This window comes from Plutella xylostella, chromosome 13, assembly GCF_932276165.1.
Source record: "Plutella xylostella chromosome 13, ilPluXylo3.1, whole genome shotgun sequence".
Taxonomy (NCBI): domain Eukaryota; kingdom Metazoa; phylum Arthropoda; class Insecta; order Lepidoptera; family Plutellidae; genus Plutella; species Plutella xylostella.
Genome location: NC_063993.1, coordinates 11,357,746 through 11,380,021, shown reverse-complemented (window position 1 = coordinate 11,380,021; position 22,276 = coordinate 11,357,746). Strand labels below are relative to the sequence as shown.

At 39.0% G+C, this 22,276-nt stretch overlaps 2 protein-coding genes across 7 annotated transcripts in view; one reads left to right on the top strand and one right to left on the bottom strand.

Annotated features, from left to right (window-relative positions):
• The window catches only part of LOC105381227 (probable phospholipid-transporting ATPase IA), a 92,353-nt gene that overhangs the window by 67,164 nt on the left and 2,913 nt on the right, over positions 1 to 22,276 (bottom strand). For 5 of the 6 annotated variants that reach the window (XM_048624958.1, XM_048624964.1, XM_048624962.1 and 2 more), the window contains exon 2: positions 21,984 to 22,091. In XM_048624958.1, coding sequence (XP_048480915.1) covers positions 21,984 to 22,091 — 108 coding nt within the window. Of the gene's footprint in view, positions 1 to 10,034; positions 10,213 to 21,983; positions 22,092 to 22,276 lie in introns of those variants that run through there. The other variant, XM_048624959.1, reaches the window with a different exon arrangement.
• Positions 15,762 to 16,620, top strand: LOC105385957 (calaxin). Its single transcript, XM_011556424.3, has one exon. It carries the CDS (start codon positions 15,901 to 15,903, stop codon positions 16,567 to 16,569), a length of 669 nt encoding a protein of 222 aa, XP_011554726.2. The 5' UTR covers positions 15,762 to 15,900; the 3' UTR covers positions 16,570 to 16,620.

The following is a 22,276-nucleotide window of genomic DNA, read 5'->3' as shown; positions in this document are numbered from 1 at the left end:
GTGTGATGGATGTTTTGAGGATAATATTGAAGAGCCCTGCGAGAACCTTTAACAACGGAGTGCCACCTGCTTGTAGCATTTCTACATATATTCCGTCTTCACCAGACGCCTTGCCTCTTTTCATCTGACCCAGAGCATGAGCTATCTCATCTTCTTTGATTGAGGGTAAGTCTCCTTCCCATATTCTCTCTGAAGGTTTGGCTCGTGGGTCAGAATCACCCTGGTCATCTGGTTCCGCAGATTGACTTACGTAAAGTTCCCCGTAAAAGTCTTTCACTATCTCTAAAACCTGGTCCCGATCCGCTACAACCATTCCCAATTTGTTTTTAAGTCTGAAAATTTGCTGCCTATTTTTATTTAACTTTCTTCTAAATACTTTGGGTAAGGTGATAAGGGTTTATAATATTAGGAGGTTTCTATTCTGCCCTCTTGTATTTCTCAGCCTGCAATGGTTATATAGGGACCCGGCTGCTGAGCTGCGGGTTTGAGTCCGAATCCCGGCTAGCGAAATGGGATATCTCAAACAAAGCGGTGAAAGCCCTTTAACACTGATTGGATTTATTTAAAGCTATATTCTTAAATCGGCGTTAATAAAATATGAATAACCTAGGTAGGTATACTAAATTATTAATTTATGTTTACCGGTAATGAAATAAAGCCTTAAACGTTCAATCTGAATATAAATCTATCAATTTAGCGATATGGAGGAGTTATTAAATTAAATGAAGCCGTTGTGGCCACGTGGCGAACATTTGGCTGCAAGGTCGGGCTGGTGTTGCGTCGTTAAACGAAATCACTCGAGTTTGTGAGGAACGACCGAGTGACCCCCATGATCTGTTTTTGATACTAGAACCCTATCGGGTGACAGTTAAAGTTTACAGGATGGAAAAATAAGTGAGGACTTGGATGGAAACTACTTTAAATCCTTATATAATATTCTAACTCACTAATTCATTGTATACAAAATACATTCATTCATATTCTTGAAGATGGAAACAAAACTGGATATGAAACTTGAAGATGAAACGTAGTTGCCCTCTAGTGCTCCACTTATCTTCGTACCCTGTATACCTACCTGCCTTACTAATATCCTTCGAATATAATTAATTGAATAAACGTACATACAATTTTAATTAATGTGGTCATATGGCTACGAATTCGTAGGCGCTCTGCTACGAATATGCTACGCAGGTGCTACGCCGCGCCGTAGCAACGTAGCGCTCGCTGCACAATACGCGAGGTGAATAAATTTTAACCGAAAAACACAGCAGCCGTTTAAATAAATGTCTGGCTAAATCTTAATTTGGCAACAACTTTATTTAATCAATACCTTAATGCACCGTTTGGTCATCTAGAATGATTTCCTTGATCGATGATCGTAGCCAGGCGGCTGCTTGAGCCGAGAAAGTCGAGACTAAAGGAGGCATTTATGATATTATGCCGTTTCAAGATGCCTACGCCCAAAGGATGAAAAATAAAGAAATTAAACCAGCACGATATAGAGAGTGATATCTATGGTTTCCACTGGCATCTAAAGTTTTCTCTCTTTCAGGAAAACACTCTGCAACTCTCACGCACGCAACACATTTTAAAGCTAATTGAAACTTACAGGAAAAGCTAGTCACACCAGTATTAGTAGTAAGGCAAACTGAATGTATGAATATTTCCCGGAAATTCAGTGTGATCATTTACAAATATAGCAAGCCTTTGTTGTGGCGGCTCTTATTATTTCCGAATGTGAAAGTTTGACATGGGTGCAGCTGTGCTATTAGAGTAGGTTCTATTTGTAATTTATGTTTGTAGGTAGATTGTTATTTTAACTTAGTACAAGGCTATCACGTCAGACGTGTTTACCATTTTAAAATGTCTACCTATAATTATGTGTGCCTATATCTATCAGTATCGTACGTATCGCACCAAACCAATTGTCAAAAATTTATGTAGAAACGGCGTCCGGCAATGCCGATGAAGTGGACGTACTTGTCTGAATTTCTATACAAAGAATACTGAATGTGACGTGACCGTTGCGTACGATTGCAGGCACATTGAAAAATAACTAATACATAATTATAAGTACTACTACTTTCCGCTGAATGTTATTTGAAGTGCCACCTGTGTGGTGCTCAGTGGCTCGAACTCATGAATTATTCCAGCAGTAAACAACACTGCACGACAATAAACACGTATTGTGTTGCTACTTGTTGTCAATTATAATGTTTGTAGCTCACTGTACTAAAACAATTTGTACTTCCTTTGTTTTGAGTTTTAGTAGTTCGATCGTATATCAAAGTTAGAAAAATTTACACGAGACAAGTGCACGAGTTATTCTATATTTTGGTTTTAGAACAAATATTTTTCACAACACATTACCTACACTATAAATAAGTGTTTCACCATTAATTTCACATTTATTCACACTGAAATAAACACCTAGAACGAACACAAAAACTCGACAAATCTATCGAACGCTGCTTATAAAGTCACAGTTCCTTATAAACTGAAGCACTTCCACAAACTATGTATCTCAGATAAGATAGGAGACCCACTTCTAGTTGTATTTCACGCAACTGTTTGCCATCCTCACCGGTATAGATAGCGGTAGTTCTGTTATATCAACGAAAACATTATAGTCACGCTGAGATACGAAATAGTAAACATGTACACTCGCAAGCAATGAAAAAGTTCCGTGGAAATAGCACCAAATTACTCCAGAATCTGCAATATTTTAGTAAGTAAATTTAACAGCGCATTAGAATGCTGGCAGTATTCTAAATTATACTAAAAAGGTAAATATTGTATTCAAATTAAAAATGAAATATCTGAAAAAATTGCGATCGTGTGGTACCTATAAGCATTTTGTCAGTAGAACTTTTTCATTGCTCAGACAGAGTTTTGTAATGCTTTGATGGCCAGTCCGTGCCCGTATTTATTAGAAATCGCCACTTTAAAATCATTTAGTAATTCGGTATATAGCCATACTGGTGTTTTATAGAATAAAAACTGATGCAAATTAAACTCTCTATCAATAGCTAATTCCCTGATGACACTGAAACAATTTGGCTAGGTATAGTTAACCAAAATAAACCTAACCTGAACCGAGTTAGTACTAATAGCACAGTATTTCGTGAAATTAGGTGGTGAAATGACGGGGTTTTAGTGTTGTTTGCATACAATCTGACCGCCAGTAAAGCCTAATGGTGGCGGTGACACGCTGACGTCACTCACGGCTGCAGAGTACAGGGACACAGTGGGACTGGCCGTGACCTCATCACTGACTAGAAAGAGTTATAGGAGTCTGTTTAAAAAGATTATACATACTTAGTGAATATGAATGTTATAGTATAACCACACTTAACCAGTTAAATAATGATTTAAATCTACCTAAATATGAAGTTGCAGAGGATTAGCCATGAGGCATCTGTATAGGAAAACCGGATGAGTACCTATTTAGAATTTTGATCTTCATAAGTGAATAATACTGAAGCAATACTTATACAGAGTGTTGCAAAAGGCGTGGTGGGATGACCTCCTGAGTCACCCCAGTTTAGCTTAGTATACCACTTTGGCAAGATTATGTATAACAAGTACAAACGATATATTTTTCGATATAACTTGTATATCGAAAAATATAAAATTTCAAAGGCTTTTAACGCATTTTAAAATACTGTATCCACAGTGTAACTACTCTGTGCACCGCACAATAAACTCTACAGGGTGTGTCGCGCGCAATCTGGCCGCCGCGCCCGCACTACGCGGATTGGAGGTCACACCCGTAGGTGCGGCGGATTGAGACAAACGACGCGTGACTCACGCGTGACTGACGACTCGGGGCGGGCACGGACAGCGGCTTCCGACGGGTTAAAACAGGCTGGCCGGTGACTGGTCAAAAGTTACAGCAGGAAACTATTTCGTTACCAACAATGATTTTTCATAAATACTTAAGTTTATTTTGGAGTGATTAATGTAGGATTATAAAAGGTACTCCTAGCCTCTAGCTATCCAGAGGTACCATTGGAAGTCTTGATTGGTCGCTGGATACAGAACGTGGACCTAAAGTAACATTAATAAACAATATGCTTTGTAGTTTAACGGCTGCACTGTTAGAATGTCCACGACTAACCTTACAAAAATTTGTTCCCTCTAGTTTTTACTAGTTTCCTCTACTCATACAATGCGTATTAATTACTTTATAGCTGTGAGTGTGACAGATGGCTGAAACATTTTAAATTCCCGCCACGCTTGCACTGGTGTCCTGAATTCCTAGGTCCTAAAATAATTGTTAAAATTTTAACAATTATTTTAGAGAAACTTTCAGTATATTTTCCTATTTTTTTCTTAATTAAAATTTATATTTTGCTATAGGTACGAGTAGCGAGTACCATACCATACGTATAAAATTCCAAATACACAATTCTAAGAACACAAGCGCAATCCTAAACCAATTTGGCACCCAAAAGCGTAGTACCTGAGTACATAGATCGAACTGTAATTTAAATACTCTTAGGTGTCTGTAATACCTAGATCCGCAGTAAATGTGTATTTATTCCCGACAAGAGCCTGGCTCCGCTCGGTGGCTCTTGTAATGTAAATACCGTTGTTTATCCTGATTAGCGGCGCGTTGCGTCATCTCTTCTTGAGGCTTTCGGGTGTCGCCACGGAGATGCCGCGGCCTTCGAGCCAGGCTAGTGGTACTGAAGTGGGTGTGGGGACTGTGGGGGTACAAGTATGGTAGGTAGGTAAGGTAGGCTTCATTTAAGTATATATTTAACTACGTAGCACTATCACTACTGAAAGTATAAAGCAAAGTCGCTTTTCACGTCTGTCTATGTACGCATGCTTAGATATTTTTAACCAGGCTACACACTAATGATTTCATGCGAATATTATATGTTTCATGGCTCTTTACTCAAGAGCTGAAACAATTTTGATGAAATATCGTATGTAAGAAGCTATCGTGCTGATCCACGGCATCGGTTTATCATTTACTTAATTCTTTTAATCCCTAAATTCCCACGGGAAAACTTTTAAAGGCAAGTCATGTGTGACATCACGACTTGTGCATGAACTTTCATAAACATTGAGGAATAGTCTCACGTAAAAGGATATCCGACTATCGACCACCGATGCAGGGAGGGTGGGACTCCACACATTTCGACAACCCTTCATAAAACATTCATAGCGAGCACACACAAAGCGAAACTTCAAACACTTTATTTACCTATAGCGTTTATTTTTCGACCGGAATAAACTGAGCGTCGCGTCGCCCGGGACAATTTCTAAGTACTTCAGCACGAATAACAAAGTTTACTTCAAAGCCGGAAATTTAATGAAATACTTTGTTACTGTTTTTTGTACTTCAATGCATTTTTAGCGAGTTTGCTCTCTAGGTATGTCGTATGAGCACAGATATTGTGAAAATTCCAGTTTTTTCATTTCATTCATTTCCTGTACTAATCGCAAAGGTAATATAATCAAAGAGCAGAGAACAAGAGGCGTCTAGAGCTAGTGTGTATGAAGTTAAAGTACTTGTTGGAAAGTTAATTTTCTGAAGTTTCTCCTGAACAAGTTTAGTTTCCGAGTTTACCTTCAGGTCCAGGATAAAACATTTTTTCTTATTATGTAAGTAATTTAATTTATGTTATTTTAAACCTAAGAAACATTAAAAGGATTGGATTATCCTAAAACCATCCTCAAATATAATAGAGATACATTTTACGGCGAGTGGTAGTATACTTGCTTATTGCCCGACGACGCTGTACCTACCTATCCCTATTGGTGGGGATTACAGTCCAACACACGTGAGAAATTGCCTGTGATGTAGGCTGTGACCTAACCACAGAACAACGCAGAATCCGGTTTGCCATCGATGCGCCTGTGGTCTCGGGTGTTTAACGGACTATTTCTACGTACCAAATTCGCGTATCAAACCCACAGTATCTGGACTGACAGCTCTCTTCCATTAGGCTAGGCCTAGACTAGACCAACTCGTGGACTGCGTCACGCATGCGAAATATATACTCTCTCGCCTGCAACAGAGGTGCATATCTGCTTGAAACTTTGCGTTTAATTAGCATTGATTCAGTTTCACAATTACAGAAAGGTGTAAGAAATCGCTCATGTCAATAAGGTCGCCTATTAATTGTACAATATTCCTAGTCTGAAAGTATATTTTGTATGTTACATAGTAAATCTTATAAACTTCTTTCAGGTCTTCATAAGGGCCAATATTGTAGGTGGATTACAAAAATAACGCGGCACATCTTTTCTGTAGAAGGGCATCTTTTGTTTAAACCCACGCAACCTGAAGTAGCCCGAGGCAGGCGGCTCACAACAAGTATTTACAACGTAATTAAGTTTATTTTCAGTAACATCGCTAACTCTTTGCTATAGAGTTTTCCGTTCCATATTATCTCGAGTAATTAACGATTCATTACCTAGTATTTTTAACCCGTTTACCCGATGGTTACTACTTAAGTACCTAACTAATATAAACTACGTACCTACCTAGATGTTCACTCACGGGCAATGAAAAAGTTCCATTGCAGAAAATCATCAAATTACAACGAAACGGAAAAAACTAACTTAAAGACGCTTTCTGCAATATTTAAGTGCATTGACCGGCGCATCAGATTATTACCAACTAAAAACATAAATATTTTGTTAAAATTTCCTAATAAGTGTTTAAAAAAATTTACATTATTAATTTGGTGTCTGCATTTTGTAAGTGGGACTGTTTCTTTGCCCGTGAGTGTACTTGTACATATTATTTGAATTTACGTAGATATTTATTAGGTAAGTAAGTAAATCTTGTGTGATAACGTGAGAAATTGCGTTGATATAGTATGAAGGTTCGTAGTTACGCGTTTAGTAAGTATAGCTCCAGAAAACATCAGATTTCACAGCTTTGGAGAAAACGTAACGATAAGCAGTAGGTTACCTACCTAATAAGTACCTACTAGCAGATGGCAAAGATCATAAATATCTATCCGGCGGCTCAACGTCCCTAGAAATGAATTCCCCTAGTTTGCGAGCCTCATGCTCTCTTAAGGAAGGTTACTCTATACTGACGAAAAACGAAAGAACGAGAGCTGTCGTACAATCAGCACAAGATAGAGTGGTGGTTCGCGCAGCAGTGCTCCGAATCTTGCCATATAGAGAGACCCCCCTGTTCCATCCAGCTGGCTGGCTTCCAGCGTCACTGGAGAACGGTCACCCCCACTTATTGTTGTGCAAGATTACAGCCACTGCTGTTCCCACGTTCATACCTATTGTTTGTTGAAGAAGGTCACATCACACGCGCTTTGTCTTCACACTACGTGTTTAAATATGATTATGTCGTTGAACACGACAGGAGGGAGAGTCTCCAGTGCGCTAACCACGACTATATTTCGTTGCATTAACCGTAGTAAGTAATTGCACGATAGCTACGGTTTGTTCTTTGTATGTAAACCTAAAGAGTAACCTTCCAGAATCAGAAATTTCTTATAGAAGCAGGAATTTTCTGATATGAGTGTCCTAAATTAGTAAGTAGTCGCTGGGTCGTCGCCAAAGTGAGAGCTTAAAAGAAGCTTGAAATTTTTAAGGCTTTTAAGAATCTATGCAGTCTTAATGAAATGGTTACTAAGTGCATTGCAAGGCAGCTCTCCGCCTCTCATTGAAGTTCTCTTGTTACGAGTATTTCAGAAAATATTGTGTACATGTACATAAGTACAGTCTGATAGAAATAAATCTAACCCCTTTCGGGTAATATAGGTAGGTTGGTAAACCATATATATATAGCCTGTCCTAGTATTAATGAACCTGCTATAATTTACTTAGATATTCGATTTTACCTCCACTAGCCCGTTGTGATATTGTATATTTGACGAGAGAACTTATAACACAGCATTCCCATGTCAAACTTAATGAAGGATATCAAAATTGCTCATACATCTTTCAGCTTTTGGTTTGGAATTAGACCCGTGATTAAAGCATCCGTCCATCAACAAGTAATTTAAGCGTTGTAATAAATACAGGGTGTTCTAAAGTGAGCTGGAGCGACGCCAGCTGGTGGCTCGGGGGATGAGCTGGAGGCCGTGTTACAACGCCGGGGGCAATATTTGTGCTATGTTAATGCATAACGCACTGAAAAAGTTCCACCTGCCATTGCCGTTCCATACATTATAATATATTGTCACTGGAACTTTTTCATTGCTCGTGAGTCTAGTTCATAAAACCAACGGCAACGTTATGATACTCAATCAAATGTCTTGGAGATAGCGAGCAAAATTACATATATTATGCCTGAACATGTTGATTGAGTTTACAAAGATTCCCTCACCGTTTTCGGAAGCGACCAAGTGACGGGAAAATTGGAATGTTGGGGCTCATGACGATCTAAATGTCAAATAACGAGGTTCCACGCGTGATAGCGTAAAATACCCGTGAGTCGGTGGTAATTTTGGCAAAATATTTTTTTACGGATAAGTTAGAAAGACACTTTAGCTCTCGTTGGAAGGTACTCTTATACTACTTATAGCATTAAACGCACGCAACTGTGCAAAATGCTTTGAAAGAGGCTAAAGGCCTTCAAAGTTCCTGAATTAAACATTGAAACAACACCAGTGCCTTGATCAGTACTTCATAATTTTAAAGGGTAACTAGGTAAAGCAATTTCAAGTTAGTCCTTTCCAAATTCTTATTATGATCCTGATAACGTTTCTAAATACCTAAACCGAGCATAATATTCCCACGAAAGCGTAGTAGGTAGATAAGGTACCTAAGTACTCCGAACTTTCTTTGATAAGATATACATGTATACTTAATCTGATAAGTAGTAGAGGAAAGGAGATATTTTATGAGATGAACGAAATATATACTAAAAATAGAAACATTAAATATACATCAGGTACTTATGAAGTTGCGTCGACATACATAAATGTTATACTTATAAGGCATACTAATCCGGACCCCTGCTTATTCGGCAGGTAGGTATACCTAAGTACATACCTACGCAAATTGTAAAGGTGTGAATAGGCTACGCTTTTGAAAAGAACTTTTATCAAATGGTTAAACTCCTTACATATTACTTTATTTCAACCACATGGTGTGTCCATAATAGTTTATTTTACCACAACCAACTTATGTGTTTTTTTCTTCTAATAAGAGTACAGTAGGTGGCTGTTAAAAAACAGTGCGGTGTTTTGCAGACACACACAGGAAAATCAGCCTGGGGTCTGATTTGGCTATCCGGATTATACGGCTCTACTGTACTACAAGATTTTGTTATTAGAAAGGAACCCATTTAATAAATCTGAAACCATGCTACCCACTCCATATTTTTACGATATTTTCTTATTAAATATTGAGAGTAGAGAGTAACATAATATCCTCCTAAAGCTCACCTGGGACTCGCCACACTTTCGTCAAAGAGGATAAAAATATATATTTACTTAATACACTTTTACATTAGCTTTTACCGGTTTCTATTTTACTCTATCAGCTTACTGGCTCGTGTAAGGATATTATTATAAAATATCAACGATATTATTGCAAGAAAGTGTTGGTATGGCCTACAGGGAATTATAAGAAGTATACTTATAAATACAGTTTTAAGACCTATATCTACATGTACATAGTTACAATAAATAAATTTGAGTTTTTTTTGTATTTTATTAATAAAGGCATGTTATTGCAGTTAAATCTAGATTTTAACCGTCACTTTGTATTTGCATTACCAGATTTATAGACAAGTGCAGCAATGGTCAATGTACAGTGCTTTTTCAGTAAGTAACTTCACACTTTGGGGACAAGTTATCAGTATAGTGGAACCACTCCAGATACTTTCAGTGTTTTTGCCAATTTTATTTATAGGTCAAACTCCATAAATTAAATATCCGTACCAGACTACATACTACTACAGTATACAACAACTACTAAAGTTTAAAATATACATAAACTGTACACTGTGATGTCAGCATACAGCCTACCCCTTTAGGAGACCAGAGTGTAGGATTACTGGGATAGACATCATAATATTTCCTTAGTAGTTTTACCAAAAAAACAACTTCCAAAAACACTCAACAAAACACCCTTCAAGTTGTAAATAAATACGAACAAACTGCACACACGCACTTAAACTTCAGGATTAAAGTTGTAAAAGCTTATTTACGAGGCGAGCTTTCAGCTGCAGGCTTTCAGGGAAGCGGCTGATATGTGACGAGCGGCCCCGGCGGCGCTCGCGGGCTAACTGAAGTTCCGCTGAAACTTTCAGCCGAAGCTTTAAGCTCCGCCGACACGTGGGAACCGCCTCGCTATCACCAATTAGTTATTAACAAGTAATCGCGGGGAACCTAAGCGGAAGTGTTTGGAAAGAGCTAGAAATAGGTTTGAATGTTGCTTTTTTATTTCCTTCCTATTGATCGCGTTGCGCTGATTGATTGCAGTTTATTGGCGTGGCGAGGACAGGAAGTAAGTTATTTAATATGTGAACGTGTCTTCAATATTTTATTTAAATGGTCTAATTATAGTCATATCAGTCCAGTTATCCGAAAATATACCTTTACTATAGTTTCAAGTTCCTTATTTTTTTTTAAATGTAAAAGTCATTTCGAAAGATTAAACATAGTATCTAAAGTATTTTTTTATAATAATACTTGGAACAAATCGTCAGCCAAGTTTCAGAAACATAACGATATCGTGAACGAACGCCTTCGCCAGTTGTTTGATCGGCACTTCGCATATCGATTTTATCTCTACTACCGTACAAATAAGCCTCAAAATCGAACTTTGTTCATGATACTTGACATAAGTCGGACTATAGGTACATAATATAGCATGTCTTCTCACCATGCAATTTTTTTTATGAAATTGATCTCTACCTGAGTCGCGAGCACCCTGTAGTCCCGCTGTCCCCGTAATTCTTGTCCCCGTTAAGCGGGAACAACGGTACTTTCAGAAAATAAATAAAATCAGGCCCGTTGTCCCCATTGGACGTGAGCTCCTCAACGGGGACAGCGGCACTTAATAAAAAAAATAAAAATCAGACCCGTTGTCCCCGTTCTCAAAATTAACTTTAAAAAACACAAGTATATTTTTTATTTCATGCATTTTATATAGTATCTTCACATCAAATCGCTTTTTTAGCTTAGATCAATTCATAACTAACCTGGGTGATAATTTGGCAAATTTGATGAACGTGTAAATTTTAAAGGATGCGCAACGGCACGACGAGATGAGATTGTTGTTTGCAAAACTCTCATTGGCTTATTCTAAATCAGTCAACCAATGAGATATTCCGTAACTACATTACTAGGGCGTGCAAAACCGGAAGGTTTTCAAAACCGGTTTTGAATTTTCGGTTTTTAGCCTCAAAACCGGGTAACCGGTTTTTCACCGGTTTTGATATTACTTAAATATTTTTTGCATGGAAGTAATAATACAACAGGAATGCGCACTCACCAAAATGGTGCAAACAAAAATAGACCTAACGAATTCGCCTTAAGATTTAAATTTGAAGTGAAAGAGGCCGCGAGCCGATAGAGAGGGTTATCACAGAGCCCTTCCTCTTTTTCTAACAATTGCCAGGATTTAGTTGTGTAAACTTTAGTAGATTTTGTACGAAGAGAGCTATGCAAAAAAATATTAAATTAACTCATAGACTACTGTATATCATATCATTTTCAAAAACAAATTTATAATAAATCATTAGAAACATGTAATTTTAATGGAATATTTGGTATTTGTATGAATAATAATTTCATAAAAAAATATTGGTAGTTTTTCTAAATACTTTACGACAAGACCGAAGTTGTCAAGATGACGGATGACGTTTATACTGTTGTGAGAGACGTTATGGTTAGGGTGACCATTCATTCGTACTTTTGAATCACTTTCCATTAATTAGGACCTGTTTCATTCAACTTTGAGGAGCGTATTGAAGGACAGATTTAATTTAATTTAATAAGGTACCTACTTACCCCACAGAAAATAGAATAGAATAGTAACGTGTAAATAAAGAAGCTCCAATAAATACATTGTATTATACTCATTAAAAAAATGTGTCTTGTTTGATTTCGCTCATCTTATTATTTACGTCAATCCAAACTCTCTAATTAAAACCAGTCCATCTTAGTAAAATTTGGTAAAAAGACAGATTGTTGTTGCTAGTTCAAACCTTGGGAATATCTAATTGATATGGAAAAAAAACATATCAATATTACTTTACAGTTTGCGCTGCAACAACACATCTATACAAATTTTACCTTCACCCCATTTGTTTACTCAATTGTCATATCACCAAAATACATTCGTACACTTGTCCAAAATTAATACTGCACATGCAGCTCTTCACACCCGAATAATTAAATCGTAAGAGCCTTAAAAAAACATTTGCATTTTGCACCTTGTTCGAAAGAAATAGGTGTCAATATCATGTGTCACATAATCGAAAACAACCGATCTGTCAAAGATTTCTATGCGCATTATCAATTTTGGAGCACTGTACCTACATTGCAATCGAATTATTCGAATAATAGGTGACTTTGAGACCATCGACACCTATTCGCGACATGATAGATTAGAAGTGATGTCTCATGAATTACCTAAAATTATGGTCACCAAAAATAGAAAGAGATGGAGGGCTCCGTGCTGACTATCTCTGTCGGCTCGTTTTTTCGGTGCAGTGCGCATTCCTGTTGTATTATTACTTCCATGATTTTTTGTCATACAGTACTAATTAAACAAGGAACCCATATTCTTAGATAGAGATATCCACAAAACATACGAATAAAACATTTTTTATGATATACTTACCTATTTTTAATCATCCATATGACAAATTAATAATTTAGTGAACAGGAAAAAAAGTTAAATAAGAAATATCATAGTACTTACTGTTATCACATCTAAAAAAAGTGTGTGGCACCTTAATGGTGTTTTTATATCGTTCTGTTATCATAAATAATTGTATATTTTAAACATACAGGCAGATTTTGAAAAAAAAACATTTATCGTCTGATTCTTACGACCACTCTATAGAAGCAGTAAGATGATGAATGTTTTTTTGATGTATTACAGATTTGTTCATATCAACGCAACGAAAGAAAGCCTAACTCATTGATGGACACGACTGCATTTGATTTGACGTCCTCAACACTTCATGAAAAATTCCATAACGTCGAATGCAGTCCCCGCACTTGGCCTAATTATATTTTCAACAACGGTCAATGCAGTCCTGTTTTACCTAGAGTTAGTATGAAGACCACCTTGTTGTGCTTTATTGGGCCAGATTTCAACGTTATAATTATGTGCACCCAGAGTACCTTTTTTTCACAAAGCAATAAGTTTTCATACAGCAAAAAATGTGAACTCACACGCACACATCGGTCACTGACGTCGTGTTTGCTTTACTGCGCCTAGGCAGAGTGCCGGCATGTGCACCAGAAAATCGTCACTCAATTTCCATACAATATTTTAGTTCTTTTTTATGAGTTTCAGCATTAATCTAGTGTCCATCAGTGTGCCAACCGATATACAAATTCTTTTATTTTTAGAGTTTATGGGTTCAACTTCTAATGTATGTAAAAAAGTATATAAAAATACGATCAAAATCGGTGAAAACCCGGTTTTCGGTTTCCGGTTTTGAACTCTCAAAACCGGTTATGAAAAACCGTGATATATTGTCCGGTTAACCGGTTTTCCGGTTAACCGGTTAACCGGTTTTGCACGCCCTATACATTACCCTTTTGAACATTCATACCTGTCATTTTTTTTTTATTGCTCATTGAGACGATGGAAAAAGTCCTAAAGTCCGTAGAATCTCTGTTTTGTGAAACTTGAAATCACGAAGGGTCACTTTTACCAAACGCTAAACGTATTTAAATCAAATTTAAAAAAAAAATTCTACTAACTGACAGACGTATGACTGGCTACTAAATACGTTTAGCGTTTGGTGAAATTTCACCTAACATATGGAAAAAACAAATGTCACTTTTGAAACTAACTTTGCCTTACATTTTGACAGTGACAGTTGACGATACGCAACGTTAACGGAGGTTCGAAACTTGTGCTCGCGACTCTGATAGACACGTAAGTATACAAGTTCAAAGGTATCTTGCACCTTTTGTACTTAGCTTAGAAATGTAAGTGCAGGAGACAGCTTGGTATAACAGTCTGATTCATTATACCAAAAACGGAAACATTACAAAAAGTTTTGTAAAAAATATTTAATTTCACTGTACAATTACTCGTTCGATAGAGTCGGTACGTTTCTATCTCGGCCATCTTGTATTCGCGGCACGGACAAGTTGTTTACTCTATTTATACAGTATTTAAGTAAATATTTCAGTATTGGAGTTATTGTTTGTGCTTTTGTTGTAGGTACTTGCCTAGTTTTCATTCTAAAAGTGTTGCTTACACAAGCACTAAAGAAAGGTTTTCCTTTTATCATTGTTATATTACAACTTACAACTTATCGGTGCGGTGGGTACCGCTACGCTTTTTGTGCAAAAAAAATAACTTTGCAAAAACTAATCCATTTCACAATGATTTCACAGATAAAAAAAATATCAAAAAGTCGCATGGCAGGATTTGTTAATTTTGAAACATTGCAACACTACGACGCAAGTATAGTGCCACAATCTTATCTGTTCCGGTGGTCAAAATGTGCAACTAACGAGACGTCATTGTCAAACGTCATTTCATACTCTGTGCGTTATTTGAGTTGTCAATTTCTGCGAAGAGGCTGACGCTACGTTATTTAATTTGTTTTGTGATTTTCTGGGTGAAATAATGCCAAAAGCGCTGTAATGTGATGCAAGAAAAGTAGTACTATATATATAGGCTTTTATGCAGGAAGAATAACATATTCAGGCGCCTTTAATTCCGTTTGAAAAATTGGAAGAACGAGTTGCAGCAGCTACAGGTTAGTGTTGCCAAATATGACGAATAATTTTACCCATATACTCCATGTAATTTTATTAAATATTTGCCGGAGAGCGGAGAGGCCCGTGCCCCAGCAGTGGGGACGGGATGGGTCGTGAATAGTCGTGATACTCGTGATGAAAAGTATATAATCTTTATTTTTCTTTGATCACAGGTGTGAGGACATGACATGATACTTTAAATCTTATGCAGTATACCAAGAAGAATTTCTCGCACCTGCAGCGATTTTAGACGAAATAATGATGATTTATGACATGTCATTGTTTTCCCAACCTATCAAGAGTTGGCTGAAAGAAATTGCTTTTTGGCAATTAGCCTTTGGAAGGAGACCCATGCCGCAGCAGTGGGGACGTGATGGGTCGTGATGATGATGATGATGAATTAACCTTTGCACACTGTCTGAATTTCTTTTAATTGTATGCTCTTGTTTCTATTTACTTTAAAAATATTAAATAAAGTGTTCAAAAATAATAAGTAATAGTTTTTTTTATATCGTATCTCGTTATTCCCACGACCCACATATATTACCTATACCATTGTAATCTAGATTCAATCTCCTATATGTTCTGAACATAATCAGAACTAATTTTATTTCTGTTCGCCGTGGACAAATTTTCCATACAACAAATGTCGTTTGATATATCCTCTTTCATTTACTATCGACCCTATATTTTGATTTATCTATACTTATGAATGTACCTAATTATAACAATAGTTTAAACCAGAAATAGGCAAAATTTAATCGATGGCATCACTGGATTCGATCACAGCGAAGTCGCCACCGGAACAGATAAGATTGTGGCACTGTATATCAAAGATAATGTCAAAGTGATCTTGAAATGTCATAAATCAAAAATCAAGACCACCACGCACCTTACGCTCAGCCGACTAAATTACAAAAAGAAAACTACACAAAACCCAATTAGTTATCAAAATTAACAGTCTTCCCGTCCACCCCAACATCACAGACTCGCCACCATGTCGGCGTCCCTGGACTCATCGCTGGACCCCATGGAGGAGATCCGGTTCCGCAAGAAGCACGGGCGCGAGTGGGTCCAGCTGCTGCCGCAAACGCACTTCACCTTCGACGAGCTGGAGCGTGTCATGATCATCTTCCTCAAGATACAGAAGCGGGACGAGAAGCCCGCGTCACCTGAGACCATCTCGCGAGCGCACTTTAGGGATGTCCTACATACAGGCCTGGGCATGACGGATACCTACATGGTGGAGCGGGTAATGGTGGCGCTGGACCGGGGCACCTCCCCGCAGGTCACCATGGCTACGTTCGCCAAAGCCATGTCCTTGTATTTAAGAGGAGATTTGGAGGAGCGCATAACGTACGCGTTCACTTGCTACGATTTACTAGGCGAGGGTCAGCTGCGTCGGGAGACCATGTACCAGCTCATGAAGAAGTGCTTAATCAAGGTCTCCAGGGATGACGATGTTGAAGAAGCGGTGAAGGAGCTGGTGGATATCCTGATGAAGAGAATGGACCTGGACCTGGATGGGGCGATCAATTTCGCGGACTTCCACGACTCGGTGGTGGAGACGCCGGCGCTGCTGCAGGCGCTGGGGCCGTGCCTGCCCGCGCGCCCCGCGGTCTACGCCTTCGTCGCCACCTGGTGCCCCGAGTGGAGGAAGATGTGACGCTTTACACAGTTTCTTGAAGGATGAATTCATAACCCGTTATTGTCGCGAGCTTGGCTTCACCACAACGAAAAGTTTTTCCGCGGCAATACTGGTATAAAAATGTTGTGTAGGTTCTTATGTAGGTTCTCAGCTTCCTATATCAAATTTCATCAAAATACGTTCAGTAGTTTTTGCGTGAAGGAGTAACAAACTTTCGTGTTTATTTATTTCTTACTTATTATACCTAGTAGGATTTTGTAGGAATATTTTTGTTTACTTCTTTTTGAGAAATACAACCCATCTATTTAAAGATAACTACTAGTTACGGTTTGTTTTTATTTCCGGTGTCCATACAGCTAAACCTGCAGTTTGATCAAACGTATAGTTGCGCAATGCGAGATAACGTGGCCTCGTTAGTTGCTGAAAAAAAGCTAGCCCGAACAAAACGACCACGGCAAATGAAATCCGGTGGAAAGATAACGAAGGCACGGCTTACCAACCACATCAGGAGGGTCATCTTGCTTTTTGATTATGCGATATATCGGTGCGCTATTTAGGCTAAACACAAGTGTATTTCCTTGCATTAGAGATAGAGATGCCATGGCAGCGCTCGGGTAGCTGAATTAGCCGATAAGTAAACAAATCATTCAAACAAATATTGTATTTTTACTGTACGATTTAAATAATTATCTTGGAAGGTTTACCGAAAAACGTGTTACATACAATTTTACAACGCTGCCGCGCAGTTCCTATTTTTCATTGGTTTTGCCCGTAACTCAAGGTAGGTACTAGAGTTCAAAATAAGGTGGGAACTATTTTCCCTTTGCATTATTAGTATTAGGGGTTAAATAAATAAGTAAGTAATTAGTTATTATGCTTATCCAGGGGTTATGAAGCTTCAGCTTTAATAGGTAACTTTCTAATTAATCAGCTTTCCGCACGTTGATTTCCTTCACCGTAATGGCGATGGTATACATACATTGTAGGTAACTACTTAAATTTCAAAGAACTCATTGGTACAATATGCCAGCGCCGGGATCCGAACCCGCATCTCTAGCGTGAGAAGCGGGCCCAGACCCGCCCGACTGAGCTACCACCGCTGATCGACGCTCCTTATTAAGTTAAGTGAAACCCGATGAAAGATCGAAGAGATCTTTTGAGTTTAAGTACCGAAATATGATTTGATTAAATTAAATCATATTGCGGCTTCAGCTTTAGAGATTTTAATTATACCTACATATTTTAATTACAGGTAGTTATTTATCCACTTTTAGGTAGGCACTTCTTAATAAATACTCAAATATAATTATTCTGAGGTACAGCAGAAAGTATACTCTATATTATGTAGGCAGGTATACGCAAAATTATTGCGGTTTTTTGTTTATTGTTAAATCCACCAACCGTACATATTATCGGACACAATTTATAAAGTAACAGGCAGATCAATATCGCTCATTGTTCCCGGTATAGTGCGACAAACTTATCTGTTCCGGTGACAGTTAACTAAATTGGTCCATATCACATTATTTACTAATAAAAGATATATTGATATAGTTTAGATGGGTTTATTAAATTAAATTATTAAATTCATTTATTTCAGATAACTTGATCCATATTCAGTAGGTACATGTCATAAAATTCAATAAACAAAAAACAATACAATTAACAACAAGCACAAGAATTAACATAAGTAGGTACAATTTATCATAAATTAAATTAATACATAAATTCAGGATTAAATACAATGTTAAAAAAAATAATAAAAAATATAAGAATAATAATAATTTCAGATTATAAATTTAATTTAATGTTATTAAATTATTATTATAATGCATGTAGCATTATAATAATAATAAAATAAAATAATCAAAACTTCCTTAGCGGCATCGTTACAGCGACATGTCTGTCACAGCAGTGCCGGAGAAATGGACAGTCCACTCTGTCGCCAATCATTTTCAGGACAATATTGGAGCTGGCCCGGACCCTGCGCACCAGGGACGCGGCGCGCTTGCGCATGGTGGTGTGGAAGCAGTCCGTGCGCGCCGCGGCAATCATCCCCGATGCGCTGCAGAATCGAGGCAGTCCCAATATTGTCTTGAAAGCATTATTGTACAGGACGCGGAGGTCACTGTAGCTTCGCTTCGTGTAGTCTGCCCACAGGCTGCAGCTGTAGAGGGATGTGCAGTAAGCCCTGAAGAGCGTAACTTTAACTTGTTGAGTACATCGTGCAAACCTGCGGGCTATCATATTCGCTCTTACTGACAGTGCCCTCCGCTCGCGCTCAATATCTGCATTGTCCTTGAGATCGGTGGTCAGTATATGCCCCAGGTACCTAAACTGATCGACCATCACAAGTGACTTGCCATTTAATAGTACTGGTGGTACATCTCTGGGTCGTTTTGCACCAGCCTCAAAGACCATGCATTGGCTTTTCTTTGCGTTATATATTAATCCGTGACCACTGGCGTACTCCTCACACGTCCGCACCAGCGCTCTAAGGCCACAGGTCGACGCACTCAGCAGAACCATGTCGTCTGCATAGCTCAAGTTATTGACGCAGACACCGTCGACGTGGCAGCCGACATGCTGACTGCTGAGCGCGACGATCAACTCGTTCATATAGAGGTTGAACAGGGTTGGGGATGTCAATCCGCCCTGTCTCACTCCACACTCGAGCCGGTAGGGGTCTGACATTGCCCCCGCCCACCGGACACTGTTGGACTGATGTGCGTACCAGTACTGGAACATGCGGATGACTTCTATAGGTATTTCCATACTTTTCATTTTGCTCCATAGCAGATCGTACGACACCAAGTCAAATGCCTTGGAGAGGTCGAGGAAACACGCGTACACGGGTGTTTTGCGATCTGTATAATATTTGACGGTATGCTTAAGACACAGTATAGCACTTTCTGTGGAGAGTCTGGGACGAAAGCCAAACTGGTTATCGTGCAGTGTTACGTATTTATTTAACTGTGTGTTAAGCATAGCGTCAAATACTTTGGCTATGACAGTGGCAAGGGAAATAGGCCTGTAGTTACTTTTATCGGCAAGATCACCAGTTTTATTTTTCACTACAGGCACTACCACTGTTTTCATAAAGTTACTTGGCAAGTAGGAGTGGCTCACGCACAGAGAGTAAAACATTGCCAATACCCTAGAAATATGAGGCCCGGCATGCTGCAGGTGCTCAATGCTGAGTCCATCGTGACCCGGGGACTTGCCTCTTTTTATGCATTTTATAGCTTTAGCTACGTCCTTAGCTAAAATAGGGGCAGCTAAAACTCCATACTTCATGTCAGCATTGAGCACCTCCGCAGCCGCGCCCAATGAGGATTTTACAGAAAAATGGTCCTTAAACACATTTGCAATTTCCTTCTGTTGGTTTTTACCATCGACGCTCACGGGAAGGCTTGGTTTTACATTTTCTTTACCCGTGTCCTTCCAAAATCCACGAAAGTTCCCCTTGGAATGTTTTTCAGCTAGCGAGTCCATTTTAATTTGGTGTTGATTGTCTTGACACCATTTCAATCGCGACTTAAATATTCGTCTGCTTTGACACATTTCCAAGTATACGGAACCGGTTCTCGGTTTTCCGCACAGCACCCACATATTGAAACTTGACCTAGCCAACCCATGAGCCTCGCTGACATGTTTGTTCCACCCGACAATGCGCGCGCCACTCCCGGCCTTCTTCGTGACTCCCCGACACTCCACCGCCGCCTCACGGAGGGCGGAGACAATGTCCGAGTACAGCCCGTCCAGAACACGCCTGTGGTCACGGTTATTGCAATAACAGTGCGCACATTTTATAAAATCATCTGGGAAATCAATGCGTCTCAGACGGTCATGACGGTCAGAGCGGTGGTAGCTCAGTCGGGTGAGCGCCCGCTTCTCAATCAAGAGATGCGGGTTCGAATCCCGGCGCTGACATGTACCAATGAGTTCTTTTAACTTAAGTACAATGTATACCATCGCTCTTACGGTGAAGGAAAACATCGTGAGGAAACCTGCATATCTAGATCTAGCACATCTAGATATGTGAACCCACCAACCCGCAGTGGACCAGCGTGGTGGGAAATGGTCCAAGCTTAGGAAGGCAGTTGAGACCTTGGGGATATGCACAAAGGTTCCATTCGAGAGAGCCAGGTGCAGGTACTTACACCCCCACAGAGAATAGAATAGAATAGAATAGACGGTCATGACACTCTTTGGAGTAACCATATATTTGTTCCTCTGTTCTTGTACCCCATACTACGTTTTTATTTTCATTTAATATGTTAATTGAAACTTTTTGTGTCAATAGTTTTAAGTTGCATTCCATTATAAGGGGGAAATGGTCAGACCATAAAGATATAAACACTGCAAGAGCGAATTAACAATACAAGCAAACTTAAAATCTTATAGAATTAGAGCTGTCACCGGAACAGATAAGTTTGTGGCACTATAGAAGGCGCGACAATATGGCGTTAAAAGCTGCATCCGGTTGCCTCCAACTTCCGGTCAGCTGTATATAGGCAGGCAGGGTCACGTCGCTGATCGCAAATTGAATCAGACATTTCCACCGCCAAAGCCTTAAAACTCAGTAACTAGATTTAGCGCAGATGACACTGCCCGAGTTACTTTTTCAGATTTTAGTCTTCGCAAATCCTTAGGTCGTTGGTATGTGCAATAGTAATATCTATTTACTAGGATTTTGTGTGTAGTATCTATAGGTAAGTGTACCTACATATATGCTGTAGTAGTTATAGTACACAACTACACAGTGGCAGGTAGAACATGTTGGCGCCCAACATGGAAACGAATAAAATAAATCAAATCAATTTTTGCAGAGTACAGTAGAAAAAAGTAAACGCTTTATTCAGTTTCATTTACAGATTTTTTGTCAGTAGTTTCCACAATTTTTAGGTCAAAACAACAAAGGCCGCTGGTTTAATTTATCAGACAAACAATTTCACCACAACTTGGAGTTTGATGAATGACATGCCATGGTGGAATATAGCTCCCCAAACAACTATTGTCCATTATACTTTATACCTAGCTATAGAGACATTATACATAGGTAAATACAGAGTGGTATTGTGCTGAGGTCACTTCTCAAGGCCGATTCCATTTGATGGACAGCGAGGAGTCACCATGTGATTGAATGACGCAGTCTTTAGTGATTGTGAATGCTGTGTCGAGGGTTCTGTGTTCGATCCCTAGCCAAGACAGATATTTTTGTTTTCAGGTCTTGTTTAAAGCGCGGTGAGTCTTGGAAGAAGCTCATTATGTCCTGCAATTTATTGTTTATAAACTAAGTAAGTATGTGTTTGTATTTTAAGAGTCCTAAGACTCATAAATTTAGGCTTCCGGAACCTAACAAAATGGGCTTGATTTTCATTCAACAACACCCGCCACCATCCCTACCAACAGTACCAAGTTCCACTCACAGAACCGTCTTGCCTCCGTCCAGTACTCCTGGGCCAGTGCTCTCCAGTTCTGCAGCAGCCGCCGCGCCTCCCGTAGCGCGGGGCCAGTCCGGCGCCCGCGGGTCTCACCTGCAACCAGGGCTCAGGTTTATAGGCACGGCTTTGGTAACGGAAACATATCAACAGCATTTTTTTATGGTCTAGAAGTAAATAAGGTAGGAGGTACAGAAAGTGGAAAATACGATAATCTGTATTTTTTTCTTATTCTTTCTTTTCTTGACTGCCCATGCCCACAGGATAGGGTAAGTACTTGA